General features: G+C 47.9%; 1 protein-coding gene across 1 annotated transcript in view; it reads left to right on the plus strand.

Annotated features, from left to right (window-relative positions):
• LOC149348746 (ATP-binding cassette sub-family C member 3-like) overlaps positions 1-17,969 on the plus strand; it is an 86,025-nt gene that overhangs the window by 47,699 nt on the left and 20,357 nt on the right. Inside the window, exons 15-16 of the mRNA XM_089588307.1 lie at positions 1,074-1,250; positions 16,216-16,383. Of these exons, the coding sequence (XP_089444433.1) occupies positions 1,074-1,250; positions 16,216-16,383 (345 nt within the window). The remainder of the gene's footprint in view (positions 1-1,073; positions 1,251-16,215; positions 16,384-17,969) is intronic.

The raw sequence follows: 17,969 nt of genomic DNA on the forward strand, positions 1-17,969 counted from the left end.
TGGTGCTCGGCTGCTGACCCGAAAGAGGCGGGTTACATTCCGGCCGCGGCGGTCGTGCCTCAATGGAGGCGAAATTCTAGAGGCCCAAGGTGGTCGAAATTATACGGGACCCTCCACTACGGCGTCCCTCATAGCCCGAGTCGCTTTGGGACGTTAAACACCATAAACCGAGCCGTACGTGGAGAGGGGTGATATATATTCGGTAAATGTTTAAGAAATAATACGGAAGACTGGTTTGGTTTATGGGGTTTAACGTCCCAAAGCGACTAAGGCTATGAGAGACGCCCGTAGTGGAGGGCTCCGGAAATTTAGACCACCTGGGTCGGCAGCCGGGTCAGCAGCCGTGCACCATAACCACTGAGCCACCGCGGCGACCATAACGGAAGATTGAATAATAGAAACCAGAAAACAGTCGCACGAACTAACGCTAGAAATTTAGCAGGTTTCTATTATTCAGTCTTCCGTATAATAGAAACCTGCTAAATTTCTAGCGTCAGTTCGTGCGACTGTTTTCTCATAACTACTGAAAAAATAGGGTGCGATAGCAAGTACATCATCATCATCATCATCATCCTCATCATCTTCATCATCAGCCTGACTATGCCCACTGCAGAGCGCAGACCTCTCCCATGCCTATCCAATTAACCCAGTCCTTTGCCAGCCGCGGTCACCGTATCCTCTCAAACTTCTCAATCTCATCTGCCCACCTAACTTTCTGCCGCCTCCTGCTACGCTTGCCTTCTCTTGGAATCCACTCCGTTACCCTTAAGGACCAGTGGTTATCTTGCCTTCGCATTACATGCCCTGCCCAAGCCCATTTCGTCCTCTTGATTTCGACTAGGATGTCATTAACCCGCGTTTGTCCCCTCGCACACTGTGCCTGGTTCCGATCTCTTAACGTTACACCAATCATTTCTTCCCATAGCTCGCTGCGTTATCCTTAACTTAAGCTGAACCCTCCTGGTTAGCCTCCACGTTTCCGCCCCATAGGTGAGTACCGGTAAGGTACAGCTCTTGTATACTGTTCTCTTGAGGGATATAACTGAAGCATGACCATGCGTTCTCCATTTCAGGGCAGCATAGCTTTTGTGCCGCAAATTCCAGCCGTGCACAACATGACCATCAGAGACAACATCCTGTACGGCAGGCCCATGGACCTGGACTTCTACAGCCGCGTTATTCGAAGCTGTCAACTCACGAACGACCTCAACAGACTGAGCTCGGGAGACATGACTGAAGTCGGTGAGAAGGTACAGTTAGTTTGAAGCCAGAGAGAGACTGAGAGCACACACATTAAGTCTGCACTTTTTGCCTGGCGAGCCGAATGTCCGTCTTGTAATGCATCCGTTGTCCCTGCCTTCAGGCTTCTTTGAGCTGGATGAACGCTGCTTTGTTATACCAGGCTTACAAAGTTGTGCTTAGATGTTTTTGTTGACGTCATACACTACACCTGTCAGCACACGGTGTGAGCCTGCGTAAAAGAATTCCAAGGGTCAAAATTATTCCGGAACCTCCACTAAAGTGTCTCCCACTGCTCATGTGAAGCTTTGAGACTTTATATCCCACATTTCATGCCGCTTGCACGATGCAGGTATAAATAACGGCGGTACAATGAGAAGTTTTTGGTTTTTATGGGGTTTAACGTCCCAAAGTGACTAAGGCTATGAGAAACGCCGTAGTGGAGGGCTCCGGAAATTTCGACCACCTGGGGTTCTTTAACGTGCACTGACATCGCACAGTTCACGGGCCTCGAATTTCTCCTCCAAAGAAATTCAACCGCCGCGGCCGGGATCGAACCCGCGTCTTTCGGGACAGCAGCCGAGCACCATAGCCACTGAGCCACCGCGGCGGCTGGTACAATGACAAGTAAAATATTTTTATTGTGCACCCTACTGAAAGTTTCCATACGACGAGTCTCATAATTTCGTACGTTTACAGATGATATTTTATGGAGTCAGTATGGAGCATATGAAGTCGGTATGCACGATATGGAAGCACGTATGGGAATTTGTGCACTCTATATGACGTCCTGTACCATCGGGGACAAAAGTGGTATACTCCAAGCGGTGGGAGCCGGAGCAACGAAAAACTTCGTTGCAACGCCATCTACAGGCGGCATCTGGGATCGAGACAGCCAATGCGTGACCTTTATTATCAGCAGGCATGTTGCTTGGCTCGTTTTAATGTTTCGTGCTTTAGCTCGGAAAAATGCCGAAGTTTTCCGTTGCTCCGGTTCCCGCCGCGTGGAGTATACCACTCTTGTCCCCGATAGTACATTGCATGGAAATCGTACAGAGAATATATGTGGACTGCTTATAGACACCGTGAAGTCAAATTATGGATTTCCGTATATTTTTTCATACCTTACGGAATCCATATTCACATAATTCCATACGAGCGGCTCATATGGAACGTTTCAGAAGGCCAGTCTATCCACTTCGATCGCCTTTGCAACCGCATCTCATCCCCTTTGCTAATTTCTCAGTTTAAACGTCTCAACAGTTCTTCGCGGTGGATTACTGTAAGTTCCTCGCGGCTACGTCCTGAAGGTGGTCCATATTATAGGACTGATGTGCTAGTTGTTCAGCCCCATATAAACGCAGGACCACTGTAGAAGGCAGCTTTCTGATTGCACTTGTTGAAAGCGACGACTAGGTGTCCCTAGCCGGATTTTGTGCAGAACAGGCGCCTTAGAGCTATCGCGTTAAAATGCATTTCACTAGGAAAGACGCGACAAGCACCGTCATCTACGTTTATGTCAACGCATAATAGTAATTGAAAACTCGGTTAAGCGTCAGTTCTTTCTAAAAAATTAACGCTTTTCCCTTACAAAAATTTCTTTAGACAGTTCATACACTGTCTGTAGACTTCAGTCTATGAAGTCTGTAGACTTTCTATAGAGAAATCCTACAGACTAATATATAGAGGCCGTACACTTTTAGTAGACTTTTGTCTAGACAGTCTATAGACAAATGTCTACTAAAAGTGTATGGCCACAAATCTGTCTACTGTAAGTCTAATAGACACAGGTCTATAGGCGATCTATAGACTTATAGCCGTAAGCTTCCTATAGATATCTGTCTATAGACCGTCTATAGACAAATCTCTACAGAAAGGCACACAGACGCAGGTCTATAGACATACTATAGACTATCATAGACTTACGGTCCTGCACTTCCTTAGATTTCTGTCTATAGAAAGCCTACAAACTAATGTCTACTGAAAGTCTAATAGAGATAGGTCTATAGACTCTATCGACATTCCATAGGTACATGTCCTGGCAATGCTATAGACCTTTGTCCATAGACATTCTATAGACCTCTGTCTACTAAAGCTTTAGTAGACCATTCTCTATAGACAGACAGTCTACAACCGCTAAAAAAGGTCACCACACGGTCTTAACAGATGACATGACGATCAATACAGGTAGAATTTAGTTTATTTCCAAGCTATCCAGGGTGGGAATATGCAATGCATGCACCATAAGAATGCACCACATTAAAATAAATGTTGAAAGTAACACTCAGATTAGTTTCCTTAGAAGCATTCTTGAGGCCTGTTGCCTGCAGTAAATCATCCGGCCACGCTAGCTTGTACAGCGCAAAGGAAAAAATAGCACAAGATGAACTAAAAAAAAATCCCACTATCTCTAAACATGTAGTCAAGAGTTCGACGGAAATCCGTCTGGTCAGGCATGGTGATGCAATGAAGTGAAGTAGCAGTCACTGACCATAGTCGAAAAAGAAAGACGTTTCGAAACCCGTACGGGTTTCTTGTTCACAGTGAGCAGGACAAGAGCGGTGGCGAATTTATATCCGGAGAATGTGACGTAAAGATCGGGCGTAGATGCCGGGCATGGGGCCAGCGTTCTTGTTTAATGTTGCTTGTGTTGTCTGGATGAATAGCGATTCCAGCAGAAGGCGCGTCGTCAGGTGTCTCTCCTTAGATAAGATGGAGGCATTGCCCCAGTCAATCTGGTGGCCAGTGTCGTGAGCATGACCCGCCAGCGCATTTGTGGCATGCTTTTCGTTTTTCACATCACGTTGGTGGTCCTTTATGCGTCTTGAGAACTTCCCTGTCTCACCGATGTAGGCATGATTGCAGTTCAGGCACGGTATTTTGTAGACGACTCCTGGAAACTGCTCATTTGGTAGTCGGTCTTTCACATTCATTAGCTGATTCCGCAGCTTGCTGACAGGCATGTGGGCCACGCGCAAGTCGTATTTTGAGAACACACGAGACAGCGCTTCGCTGATACCAGGCATGTATGGAATGCCTGCTCGTGTTCGATACGTCCTACAATCAGTGGTAGCTGGATGTGCAGCTCGTTCTTGTATCTTTGATATGAAACGGCTCGGATAACCGTTGGCTGACAGTTCTTCGTGCACTCTTTTTAACTCCTTTTGTAGATCTTCTTGGCCTTTGCAGACACGTGTCGCACGTTTGGTCAGTGATGTGACGACGGAGGCTTTGTGCGCAACTGGATGATTTGAATGAAAATTTAAGTACTGGGCTGTGTGCGTAGGTTTTCTGTACACAGAGAACGAAAGGCGATTGTCCCTCCGCTCGACCAGGACATCCAAGAAGGGAAGGCGGTTTTCTTGCTCAAACTCGGCCGTGAACTTCAAGCTTGGTTCGACACTGTTTAGTTCATGTAGAAACCGCGACGCGTCCTCTTTCCTTAATATGCAAAAACAGTCGTCGACATACCGGTAGAAGACCTTGGGTGCTGGAGTGAAAGCATTCAATACCTTGTCCTCTAGTGCTTCCATGACGAGGTTTGCTGTGGTGACCGATATGGAAGCGCCCATCGCAGTGCCTTGGGTCTGTCTGTAGAATTTTGAATTAAAGGAAAAATACGTATTGCTTAGGCAGAACCGTAGCAGTGTGCTCAGCTCTGGAACGTCGAAGGGCGTACGACTTGCCAGATTGCAGTCCTTCTCCAACGCTTCCTCGCACGTGGAAACGGCTAGGTCAACCGGGACACTGGTGAAGAGTGCCGTGACGTCGAAAGAGACCATTACGTCCTCTGCGTCCAATTCCAAGTCATGCAGTTTCTGAACAAAATTTGAAGAATTCCCAATGTACGTCCTAGTCTTTCCGGATAAAGGGCTGAACACTTCGTGGAGGTACCCCGAAAGTCGATACAGTGGCGACCTTGTGAAGTCCACTATCGGGCGTAGGGGCACTCCAGGCTTGTGGATCTTCGGTAGACCGTATATAGCAGGAGCCGATCCATTTGTGCATAGGAGGCGGTAGTAAAGTTTCTTGTTATCCGGGGGCACGAGCTTAAATAGGTCCGCCAGCAGTTCTTGTAATTTCGTTTGCAATCTGGCCGTAGGATCGCGTGGTACAGACAAGTAGGTGCCGTCGTTCAGCAAACCGATCATCTTGTCATTGTATTCACTGCGGTTGAGCAGGACGGTAGCATTCCCTTTGTCTGCCGGTAAGATGGCGATCTCCGGGTTCCTTCTGAGGTCGCGTATGGCTCGTTTCTCAGCCACAGAGAAGAGGGGCTTATGCCGCCACTTCGAGAGAACGCCAATGGCGCGAGTGCGGGCTTCATCTCGGACGTTCATAGGTAGCAGGCTTACCGCACGCTCAACCGCACAGATTACCTTTTTCTTTTCTGGTGGGCGATCTGTATTAAAGTTCAAACCGCGGCAGAGGACAGAGGTTTCTGCTGCGCTTGGCTTATAGGAGGAGAGGTTCACCACAACCTGTCTTTTGTTCTCTTTTCTTGGAATCCGAAGAGCATCAATCTTCTTCTCATGCGATGCCTTGCAATGCCGTTCTCTTACCGCTGCCGTGTAGTTGGCGTGCAGTTGTACGTCCGGAAAGCGCTCTTGGACAATGTATTCGAGCTGTCTCCGCGCGAAAAACGAGTCGGTCTCGAGGCGCTTTATCTTCTGCCGGCATTCCTGAACACGTGCAAGTACCAGTTTCCTTTCGGCGTGTTGAATGATCTGGTGGCCCCAGACGGAGTGGACGGGAGTTTTGAGACGGAGGGACTTGGGTACCAGGTTCTCCCACCTGCATGTCAGGTTGAAGTCTAGATGGGTCTTGAAGGCTGCGACTCTTGAAGTTAGTGAAACAAAACGACGAATCTTGGTGACCACGTCTTGTCCGTAAATGCTCCGAAAGTTCATGTAGTCAAGAGTTCGACGGAAATCCGTCTGGTCAGGCATGGTGATGCAATGAAGTGAAGTAGCAGTCACTGACCATAGTCGAAAAAGAAAGACGTTTCGAAACCCGTACGGGTTTCTTGTTCACAGTGAGCAGGACAAGAGCGGTGGCGAATTTATATCCGGAGAATGTGACGTAAAGATCGGGCGTAGATGCCGGGCATGGGGCCAGCGTTCTTGTTTAATGTTGCTTGTGTTGTCTGGATGAATAGCGATTCCAGCAGAAGGCGCGTCGTCAGGTGTCTCTCCTTAGATAAGATGGAGGCATTGCCCCAGTCAATCTGGTGGCCAGTGTCGTGAGCATGACCCGCCAGCGCATTTGTGGCATGCTTTTCGTTTTTCACATCACGTTGGTGGTCCTTTATGCGTCTTGAGAACTTCCCTGTCTCACCGATGTAGGCATGATTGCAGTTCAGGCACGGTATTTTGTAGACGACTCCTGGAAACTGCTCATTTGGTAGTCGGTCTTTCACATTCATTAGCTGATTCCGCAGCTTGCTGACAGGCATGTGGGCCACGCGCAAGTCGTATTTTGAGAACACACGAGACAGCGCTTCGCTGATACCAGGCATGTATGGAATGCCTGCTCGTGTTCGATACGTCCTACAATCAGTGGTAGCTGGATGTGCAGCTCGTTCTTGTATCTTTGATATGAAACGGCTCGGATAACCGTTGGCTGACAGTTCTTCGTGCACTCTTTTTAACTCCTTTTGTAGATCTTCTTGGCCTTTGCAGACACGTGTCGCACGTTTGGTCAGTGATGTGACGACGGAGGCTTTGTGCGCAACTGGATGATTTGAATGAAAATTTAAGTACTGGGCTGTGTGCGTAGGTTTTCTGTACACAGAGAACGAAAGGCGATTGTCCCTCCGCTCGACCAGGACATCCAAGAAGGATTGGCGTTCTCTCGAAGTGGCGGCATAAGCCCCTCTTCTCTGTGGCTGAGAAACGAGCCATACGCGACCTCAGAAGGAACCCGGAGATCGCCATCTTACCGGCAGACAAAGGGAATGCTACCGTCCTGCTCAACCGCAGTGAATACAATGACAAGATGATCGGTTTGCTGAACGACGGCACCTACTTGTCTGTACCACGCGATCCTACGGCCAGATTGCAAACGAAATTACAAGAACTGCTGGCGGACCTATTTAAGCTCGTGCCCCCGGATAACAAGAAACTTTACTACCGCCTCCTATGCACAAATGGATCGGCTCCTGCTATATACGGTCTACCGAAGATCCACAAGCCTGGAGTGCCCCTACGCCCGATAGTGGACTTCACAAGGTCGCCACTGTATCGACTTTCGGGGTACCTCCACGAAGTGTTCAGCCCTTTATCCGGAAAGACTAGGACGTACATTGGGAATTCTTCAAATTTTGTTCAGAAACTGCATGACTTGGAATTGGACGCAGAGGACGTAATGGTCTCTTTCGACGTCACGGCACTCTTCACCAGTGTCCCGGTTGACCTAGCCGTTTCCACGTGCGAGGAAGCGTTGGAGAAGGACTGCAATCTGGCAAGTCGTACGTCCTTCGACGTTCCAGAGCTGAGCACACTGCTACGGTTCTGCCTAAGCAATACGTATTTTTCCTTTAATTCAAAATTCTACAGACAGACCCAAGGCACTGCGATGGGCGCTTCCATATCGGTCACCACAGCAAACCTCGTCATGGAAGCACTAGAGGACAAGGTATTGAATGCTTTCACTCCAGCACCCAAGGTCTTCTACCGGTATGTCGACGACTGTTTTTGCATATTAAGGAAAGAGGACGCGTCGCGGTTTCTACATGAACTAAACAGTGTCGAACCAAGCTTGAAGTTCACGGCCGAGTTTGAGCAAGAAAACCGCCTTCCCTTCTTGGATGTCCTGGTCGAGCGGAGGGACAATCGCCTTTCGTTCTCTGTGTACAGAAAACCTACGCACACAGCCCAGTACTTAAATTTTCATTCAAATCATCCAGTTGCGCACAAAGCCTCCGTCGTCACATCACTGACCAAACGTGCGACACGTGTCTGCAAAGGCCAAGAAGATCTACAAAAGGAGTTAAAAAGAGTGCACGAAGAACTGTCAGCCAACGGTTATCCGAGCCGTTTCATATCAAAGATACAAGAACGAGCTGCACATCCAGCTACCACTGATTGTAGGACGTATCGAACACGAGCAGGCATTCCATACATGCCTGGTATCAGCGAAGCGCTGTCTCGTGTGTTCTCAAAATACGACTTGCGCGTGGCCCACATGCCTGTCAGCAAGCTGCGGAATCAGCTAATGAATGTGAAAGACCGACTACCAAATGAGCAGTTTCCAGGAGTCGTCTACAAAATACCGTGCCTGAACTGCAATCATGCCTACATCGGTGAGACAGGGAAGTTCTCAAGACGCATAAAGGACCACCAACGTGATGTGAAAAACGAAAAGCATGCCACAAATGCGCTGGCGGGTCATGCTCACGACACTGGCCACCAGATTGACTGGGGCAATGCCTCCATCTTATCTAAGGAGAGACACCTGACGACGCGCCTTCTGCTGGAATCGCTATTCATCCAGACAACACAAGCAACATTAAACAAGAACGCTGGCCCCATGCCCGGCATCTACGCCCGATCTTTACGTCACATTCTCCGGATATAAATTCGCCACCGCTCTTGTCCTGCTCACTGTGAACAAGAAACCCGTACGGGTTTCGAAACGTCTTTCTTTTTCGACTATGGTCAGTGACTGCTACTTCACTTCATTGTATCTCTAAACATGTGCTTTACAACGCATGGCGTATCCTGGCTATGCCATTTTAGCAAGGTAATCTTGACCTTTTGGTTTGGTTTTATGGGATTCAAAGACCCAAGGTGACTCAGGCTATGAGAGACGCTGTAGTGAAATGCTGCAGAATAATTTCAGCCACCTGCGCATAGTACACCGGCCTCTAGCATTTTGCCTCTAGCAAAATGCGACCGCCTAGGCCGGGATCGAACCTGCATCTTTCAGGTCACCAGACGAACATGATAAGCACTGAGCTATCAAGCCGGTTTCATCATTCCAGTAAATACGCATGACAAATTCTAGGTGGTTTTCATAAAACATTGTAACTAAGGCCCATAATCCCTGGAGCAATCTACCTCTACATTGAATCGAAAACTGATACTGATCTCTGTATTACAGTACTGATACAGCCAATGCTGGTCTCTGCATGGCATTCATGTTAGATTAATTGGAACGGAAGACTTCGAAGAATTCTGCCACATATCAGCATTGACTCGCTACGAGCTGTTGAGAATGACACCCCCATGGAATGTATAATTCAGTGGTCTTACAAAGGGATCCGAACCGGAGAATACTGCAGAATTTATTCTTATACCCTCAATTGAAGGCCGCCGCCGTGGCTCAGTGGCTATGGTGCTCGGCTGCTGGCCCCCGAAAGACGCGGGTTCGATCCCGGCCGCGGCGGTTGAATTTCTTTGGAGGAGAAATTCGAGGCCCGTGTACTGTGCGATGTCAGTGCACGTTAAAGAACCCCAGGTGGTCGAAATTTCCGGAGCTCTCCACTACGGCGTCTCTCATAGCCTTAGTCGCTTTGGGACGTTAAACCCCATAAATCAACCAACCAACCAACCAACCAACCTCAATTGAACAAGCGCTTCAAAATGCCCTGCGTGAAGCTTGGTTTGTACGCCAATACTCAAACGCGCACAAGCCACGCAAAAGCTACCAGGCACACTTGGAACTAGTTCACCTGAGTTATGAGTCCATAACTTGCAGCACAAAGACGAAACAGCATACCCATAGATCAGCGCGGGCTCTTCACTAATATAAAAATGAACGAAAGCAATGAACGCGCTCAAGGTAGGAACTATTTCAGTGAAACAATTAACGTCGCCATCAACAGGCGCATCCATAATAACAGAGCGCGAGCTTAATTGCATTCGTGACGCAAATAAGCGACAAATTACATTGGCGTTTTCGTAATGTAGCACTCTAAGATCAGAAACGCATACTCTGCCTCTCGCACAAATGGTATTGGAGAAATCTGTGCACGCGTGATCAGGGTTCACGAACGAGCCTCTCGGAACTAAATGTAAGCCATCTCTTAATAAGGGAGTAATTACTCATTGGCATCCACACGAGCGCAGCCATACGGCTACAAAGGAAAGCTATACAGCTTTCTCAGTAACTTCGTAGTTAAAGAAAAATTCGTCCTGGTCCGGAGTTCGAACCCAGGACCACCGCTTCACCGGAGCAGTCGCTCTACCAATTGAGCAAACCAGGACGGCAAGCGTATGGTAGGGCGAGAGCGAATTGATCAATAACTCGAAGTGGGAACTGTGTTGGTCAAATGTTAAGGGGAATCCCCCAAGGTGGAGTAGATTTGTAATAAGGGAGTAATTACTCATTGGCATCCACCCGAGCGCAGCCATACGGCTACAAAGGAAAGCTATACAGCTTTCTCAGAAACTTCGTAGTTAAAGAAAAATTCGTCCTGGTCCGGGGTTCGAACCCAGGACCACCGCTTCACCGGAGCAGTCGCTCTACCAATTGAGCTAACCAGGACGGCAAGCGTATGGTAGGGCGAGAGCGAATTGATCAATAACTCGAAGTGGGAACTGTGTTGGTCAAATGTTTAGGGGAATCCCCCAAGGTGGAGTAGATTTGTAATCTACGAAGTTTCTGAGAAAGCTGTATAGCTTTCCTTTGTAGCCGTATGGCTGCGCTCGGGTGGATGCCAATAAGCAATTACTCCCTTAGTACAAATCTACTCCACCTTGGGGGATTCCCCTAAACATTTGACCAAGTCATCTCTTGTCGAGGCGACCTTTACACAGCTTTCAAAATTAAGTGCCCGCAGGCCAGCGGCTGCACCCAACGGCTCGGATAACAAGGATGGACGAATCCATACCTGTGCAACGAAAGGGGAGACAGAATGCAGCTCATAGGTTCTTCAACACGCTGGCCATTCGAGCCGCCAACGACTGTAAGCATTCCTCCAGCGCCGCTCGACTACAGCTTTGACAAACGTCCCGTACTGCAGCCTATAGCGTTACAAAGCATCTTTGGTGAAACGTCGCTGTCCTCGACGCGCACCGAGCGAGCGCCCACATGTAATGCACACCTCAAAAAGAACAGCACTCCATACTCAGAACAGGCGATAACACAAATATTAAAAAATAAATGTAATCCACCTCAGAACGCGAGTGCGTTTCCGGAGGTGCCAGGTAAATCGAACTCGCACGGCTCAAGCGCAGTTTCATTTCGGCCGTCATTCACGAGCTCGGCGATATTGCTGGCCGCGCGCGTCTACCTTGCAGCACGAAAAAGCCAGCGGACAGCTCGCGTGGAGCAGCTTATCATCACGGGTTTCGCACCGACCGCTTTTCCGCGTGTTAGGATCAAAATAGCGGCACAGACATAAGCGGCATTAGTCGAGAACCCGGTGGCTTCCGCTGCTTAGAACGCCGCTTACAAACGATAATAGGAAGTTTGTCGCTGCGCGCACAATCAGTTCTATACACACAGCTCTGCTTAGAGTGGTTAATAAGACCAAATGAATAAAAACTGATCGTGTAGACTTACCGTAAGTGGACGATTAAACAGGATAGATAAGCGGGCGAGTTGGTGATGCATAATGCAAAAAAAAAACAGCGCGAACAAACGGGGACGAGACGAAGAATACACAGGAACAAGCGCTGTTCTCAACTAAAGTTGAATCACAGGAAACACGCTTATAAAAGGAAACAGAAAACAAAAAAAAAACACCAAAAACAGAACGCATGTGTTACTATGTGATGTCCAGATATGCAACCTCACAGTCACGCAGGAGCAGGGATGGTTTGCTGACACACAATCTTGCTTTTTTTGCCATGTTGTACGCCTCGATAATTTCCCTGGTCAACTGGTCGGGGTGTTTGTACAAAATGTCAGTAAAATGCAAGGACGGAAAACAGGATTGACACTCTCGGCAATGATCAACTAGATTAGTGGAGCGATTAGATTCTAATGAATTGAGATGTTCTCCGAGTCGTGTGTTGATACAACGTCCCGTTTGCCCAATGTATATCTGACCACAGGACAGGGGGATTTTATAAACTACCCCTTTGGAGCACGGCACAAAACTTTTAGCGTGCTTAACACCACAGGACGCTACAGATTTCTTGGGGTTGCGGGACTTATTTTCTACTGCTGAACAAATTTTACTGAGCTTATTCGGGGCCTGTGTATTCTTCGTCTCGTCCCCGTTTGTTCGCGCTTTTTTTTTTGCATTATGGACGATCAAGCTGGATTTCAATGAAAGCACAATCCTCAAGAGAACACGCCGATGGCACCGACCGCAGTAGTATAGTGCCTAGAAATGTAGTAGTAGCGACACATCCACGCACATGGTTGCTTGCAGCCCGAATGGTTTTCCGCCGTCTCGTGGTAAAATCGGGAAAACGTGAAATCGAAACCAATTTCACGGTTGTATCTTTACCGCTCCCACTCTTGCCGTGTGTAGCTTGATCTGGTATCCAACACCACAGGACAAATCCGCGCGTGGAGATCGCAAAATCGCCCTAAATATCTTCCAGACAAGCTTGAACTACATTGCGACATCTGAAACGTGCGCTCATTTAGAGGGCTAAACCGCTGGTACAAGTTTTGGTTGAGAATAGGCGACCAGGTGGTTAGCGCGCCAATTTCTCCACTAAGCAATAAAAGGCGCTAGCGCCAAAGTCTCGGTGAAGAGATGTATTACATAATTTTGCTGCTTCTTTCAGTCCTGGCCGCGGCGGTCGAATTTCGACGAAGGTGAAATGCTAGACTCTAGAGTACGGTGCGGTGTCAGTGCACGTTAAACCTTAGCTGTAAATTAATTAAAAACTGACGACGTCATTAACATGGCGTTGTGCGTCGCAATACGGCAATAATTAATTAAAATTAATTAATTTAAAATTAACCAATATAATAATAATAATAATAATAATAATAAAAAATGGCTGAGGCTTAACTTGGTTAACCCTGGTCAGATGCGAAGCATATTGATGGCTAGGCTTGTTAATACATGGCTTTCCTTGGTTGAATACTTGATCATTTTAATACAACCACTAGAAGCCTTCGTCGTGGGGGAAGACAACGGCATGGCTACAGTGGAACGCCTACTAACCCCGAGACGCGCGTTGGGTGGGCGCCTGGAGCGAGCGTTTCACCTACACCGAGTGTGAACGCGCGTTCGAAATGCGCGGGAATGCCGCTCGAGGACATTCCGGTGTCTGGGCGATGGCATCGTTCTCCCTCTCCCAGCGCGTGACGGCGATCTGTCGTGACGTCATTGTGTCACGTGGTGTGACGTCACCATACCACGTGGTCTGCACGGCGTGCAACCACAGCGACGGCGCGAGGTCATAGAGTTTCTTACTACTACCTAGAGGGAAAGCTGGCGGCGCTGCACTTCAGCCAACATGGACGCTCAAAGCATCATGGGGCGGTGAGCTACTTGTTGCGGCACAGTCGTAGTTTTTCGGGAACACAGAGTGGCAGTACTAAGGCGTTTCATTCCGAAAACGTAGTTCGTGTGTGCGCAGACGACTTTCGCGCGAACGCAGTGTGCAAAAGCCATAGTAGTGAAGACGCGACGACACACGACGCCAATAAAAGGTTTTACTCTTCCGAAATGCCATTAAAAAACCTCTTAAAGTATCTAAACAACAACATTTTTTTTAAAAACATATTTACTTTTAAAAGTGCGCCTGTTAATTACAAAATATTAGTTTTTTTAGTGTTCATCACTTGGCCAATAGGAGAGCTAGTCATGTCTTATTTTAGGCAAACTTTGCACTTAAATGCTTTTCTGCTCGTTTGTTGCAATCATTAGACAAGATATTGAATGTTAGAACGTTTGTAGCTATCAAACAGCTTTATTTTTTTGTTATTTTTTGGCCAAAAGTTACAGTTCCGCAACAAGTAGCTCACCGCCCCATGATGCTTTGAGCGCCCATGGTGGCTGAGGTGGTCACGTGGGGTCTCCATGCAAACTCCCATAGACGGCTTGCCAGCTTTCCCTCTAGGTAATAGTAAGAAACTCTATGCGCGAGGTGGACCCTCATCTTCCTCTGTCGTGACGTCATGTGCCACGTGGTGTGCACGGCGCGTAACCACGGCGAAGGGCTGTAGTGTACCTCTTCGCATAATAATTAATAACAACTGATGATGTCATCGACATTGCGTAGGATGCCATAGCACGAAATCAAGTAAAACTAATTAATTGAAATTTCTAAAACTAATAAAACAATTAATAAATTACTGAAATAATTAAATAATTAAAACGCCATCAAATGGTGTAGTATGTTGCCACAGTAAATGTACTGCGCATGCGCGTGACGGCACCTATGACGTCATCACCACAGTAACAAGGGCAACAACAGAGGTGGAAATGTCTTTCGCTTCATCGCACAGGGCCCCCCAGAATTTCTATATTGACACTATAAATAAGGAGTCGTTGATACATCCTACGGTCTTGACTGAGCTTTTCTGATCCAGAACGAAGTCCTTGGCACACAATCCAATCGAAGGAAAGGCTGTACATCTTGCCGAGAGATTTCTACTCAACCGACCGTACGACTCGTTTACTGCGCATGCGCTGCCAGCAGCGGGCTTTGAGTAACCCCTATAGAAGCATGAACAGAAAGTGTGCACTTGAACAAACTATCGCTCCGCTCCTGGCAGGAGACGTAGGAGCATCGCAATAATTGACAAGTGCCGAAGGCGGTCGCCAGAGAGAACTACGGAACTTTCAGCCGACGGACATTGTGGGCTCAACACTGAAGCCGTGGTACTCATTCAACAGCATCACCTTGCTGCTGCGCTGAAGGCTGAAAAAAAAAATCGCTGTGGCTTAGCTTGGTTAAGCCCGGTAATTGTGAAAGCAATATCCGTACCTACGCCATGGTACAGCTGGTAGTGTAGCTGGTTAGACTTGTGGTTAGACTTGTGGTTAGACTTGTGGTCATGCATCGGTTATACAATCCAATTCCACCCAATCCAATCCATTCCAATCAAATCCAATGCAATCCAATTCAATCCACTTCAATCCAATCCAATCCACTCCTATCCAATCCAATGTAATCTAACCTAATCCAATCCAATCCCATCCAGTCCAGGCCAATCCAGTTCAGTCCAATCTAATCTAATCCAGCCTAATGCAATCAAGGTCAAATGAAGGTCAATGGTGGTCACGGCCGCGGCATGGCAAAGGCGTGAAAGTGCAAGTAGTATTGCTTTCGCAATAAAAGAACACCGTTCCCCTGTTAGTAAACGGACATGATGGATGGTTGGTTGATGGGGTTTAACATCCAAAACCGTCTCAGGCTATGAGAGACGCCGTAGTGAACAGCTCCGGAAATTTCCACCACCTGGGGTTGACATGACACAGTACACGGGCCTCTAGAATTTCGCCTCCATAGAAATAAAACCGCCACTAGCGGGATCGAACCTGCGCCTTTCGGGTCAGCAGCCGAGCACCATAACCACTGAACCACCGCGGCGGCTAAACGGGCATCTGAATATGTGAAAATGTCAACACGAGCCAATTGCAACAGCAAGGCTCGTGGCAAGAATTCCTCCGAACAGACATTTTGCTCAAAGGAAGGAATTGTGTTTTTGCTTATACACTGAAGTTGGAAATGCCCCATGGGCATTAATTACCAGGTCAAAGTATTTAGTTTGGTTCGGTTTATGGGGGTTCAACTTCCCAAGCGACTCCGGCTAATTATTTAGAACAGAGGGATAAGTGCGCTTTTCACTATGCTTGTGGAGTAATCTCTGGTTATGTACGAATAATGTGTTTCCTTTTGTAACTGTCATTCGGGTTCATATAAAGAAATACCATGACCAAAAATTCCAGTAAATGTGGAATATCGGGCGAAAAAGACAAGCTTAGGCTCTGGGACTTATCTTTCTGAGGACGGGAAGACTGCCTTCACTACTCCTGACATCCCGGCCATATCATGTCTTTCCTCAATGATAACCATCTTCAAGCTCCTCTTTCCTTTCCTTCTCTCTCCCCAGGGCACCAACCTGAGTGGTGGCCAGAAGCAGCGCATCTCCATCGCCCGCGCCGTCTACAGCCAGAGTGACGTATACCTGCTGGATGACCCGCTCAGCGCTCTGGACCCCGTCGTAGCCAGCTGTGTGTTCAGAAATGTGTTCGGGAAAAAGGGCCTTCTCCGCCAAAAGGCGAGTGTTTTGCTATACTAGCTTTTTTTCCAGCATTTCAACTAACTAGCATCATGTCTATGCACTAAATGTCTTAATAGAGCGCAAGACATCATGGGGAATGTGATTTGAAGTGTAAACCCGCCGCGGTGGCTCAGCGGTTACGGCGCTCGGCTGCTGACCCGAAGGGCGCGGGTTCGATCCCGGCCGCGGCGGCTGAATTTTGATGGAGGCGAAATTCTAGAGGCCAGTGTACTGTGTGATGTCAACCCCAGGTGGTCGAAATTTCCGGAGCCCTTCACTACGGCGTCCCTCATATCCTGAGTCGCTTTGGGACGTTAAACCCCAATGAACCTTTTCAAGTGTGAAGCTAATTTTTTTCCTTGCATCGTTCGAAATATGCCAAGAAGTTTTATTCAAAGGCGACCTCCTTCATATTTGACTATTAAATGTGACGAACTCGCCACATTTTCGATCACAGCCGCGGCGGCAGTATTTCGATGGAGGCAAAATAAAAGAAACTGGACGCGACAGTTAAGCTCCTCCTTAAAGGTATGATGCGACTGTGTTAATGGGTTAATACCGATATATGCTGAAATGGTCATTCTCTACTTTACATTCATACACCGCTGGGAATCCTCATACCACTCCTGGCACAGTGGTTCAGCGGTTAAGCGATGGACCACAGCCCCGGATGATGGCTGCTTCAAACAGAGCCAACGGTGGGGTTTTTGAGACCAAGGTTGTTCTTTCCGGGCAACCTGTGGCGACCAATCACTAATTTTACACTGTGGGCAGTTTTTCTCACAATCCGGTAGGCAGGTTGTAATGACGTTGCAAGGTCACATGACCTGAGTGACCTACCTGCCACCTAGGCGGCCAACCTAGGTTGCTTCTGTGGGGATATTTCAGTCACTGTAAACTGAAAAAACCAGTCACAAAAGACAAGGAACAAGAGAAGGAGTGTTCACGCCACAACGACTGCACTGTCAGCTTAAATTTATCAGAAAAGACATAGTCCCAGCAAGGCCAGCAGAGCATGCGCAACAGCAGCATCACAAATCACAGTGCAAAGGAGACACAAGATATCACATCTACCTTGACCCATCTACCATCGCCGCCGCGGTGGCTCAGTGGTTACGACGCTCGGCTGCTGACCCGAATGACGCGGGTTCGATCCCGACCGCGGCGGCTGAATTTCGATGAAGGCGAAATTCTAGAAGCCCGTGTACTGTGCGATGTCAGCGTACGTTAAGGAACCCCAGGTGGTCGAAATGTCCGGAGCCCTCCACTACGTCGTCCCTCATAGCCTGTGTTCCTTTGGGACGTTAAACCCCAACAAACCAAACCTAAGTACCGATGTACGCTTTTTTCATGTCAGATAAGCAGTACGACTAACTTTTTTTCATTCTAGGGTACATTAAAGCGATAGCGTTAAAGGCATCGTTACGCAGAAAATCCGGCGTCGGCGGTGTGAGCGAAAAATCAAGAGCATGACTCTGGCAGGTATACTGCCCAGAGAGCAGCCTAGGATGCAGTTGAGCCACCTAGGTCACGTGACCTTTCGGCGTCATCATAACCTGCCCACCGGATAGGGAGCACACTGC

The sequence above is a fragment of the Amblyomma mixtum genome, chromosome 4 (genome assembly GCF_055824585.1).
Source record: "Amblyomma mixtum isolate Tamu chromosome 4, ASM5582458v1, whole genome shotgun sequence".
Lineage (NCBI taxonomy): Eukaryota > Metazoa > Arthropoda > Arachnida > Ixodida > Ixodidae > Amblyomma > Amblyomma mixtum.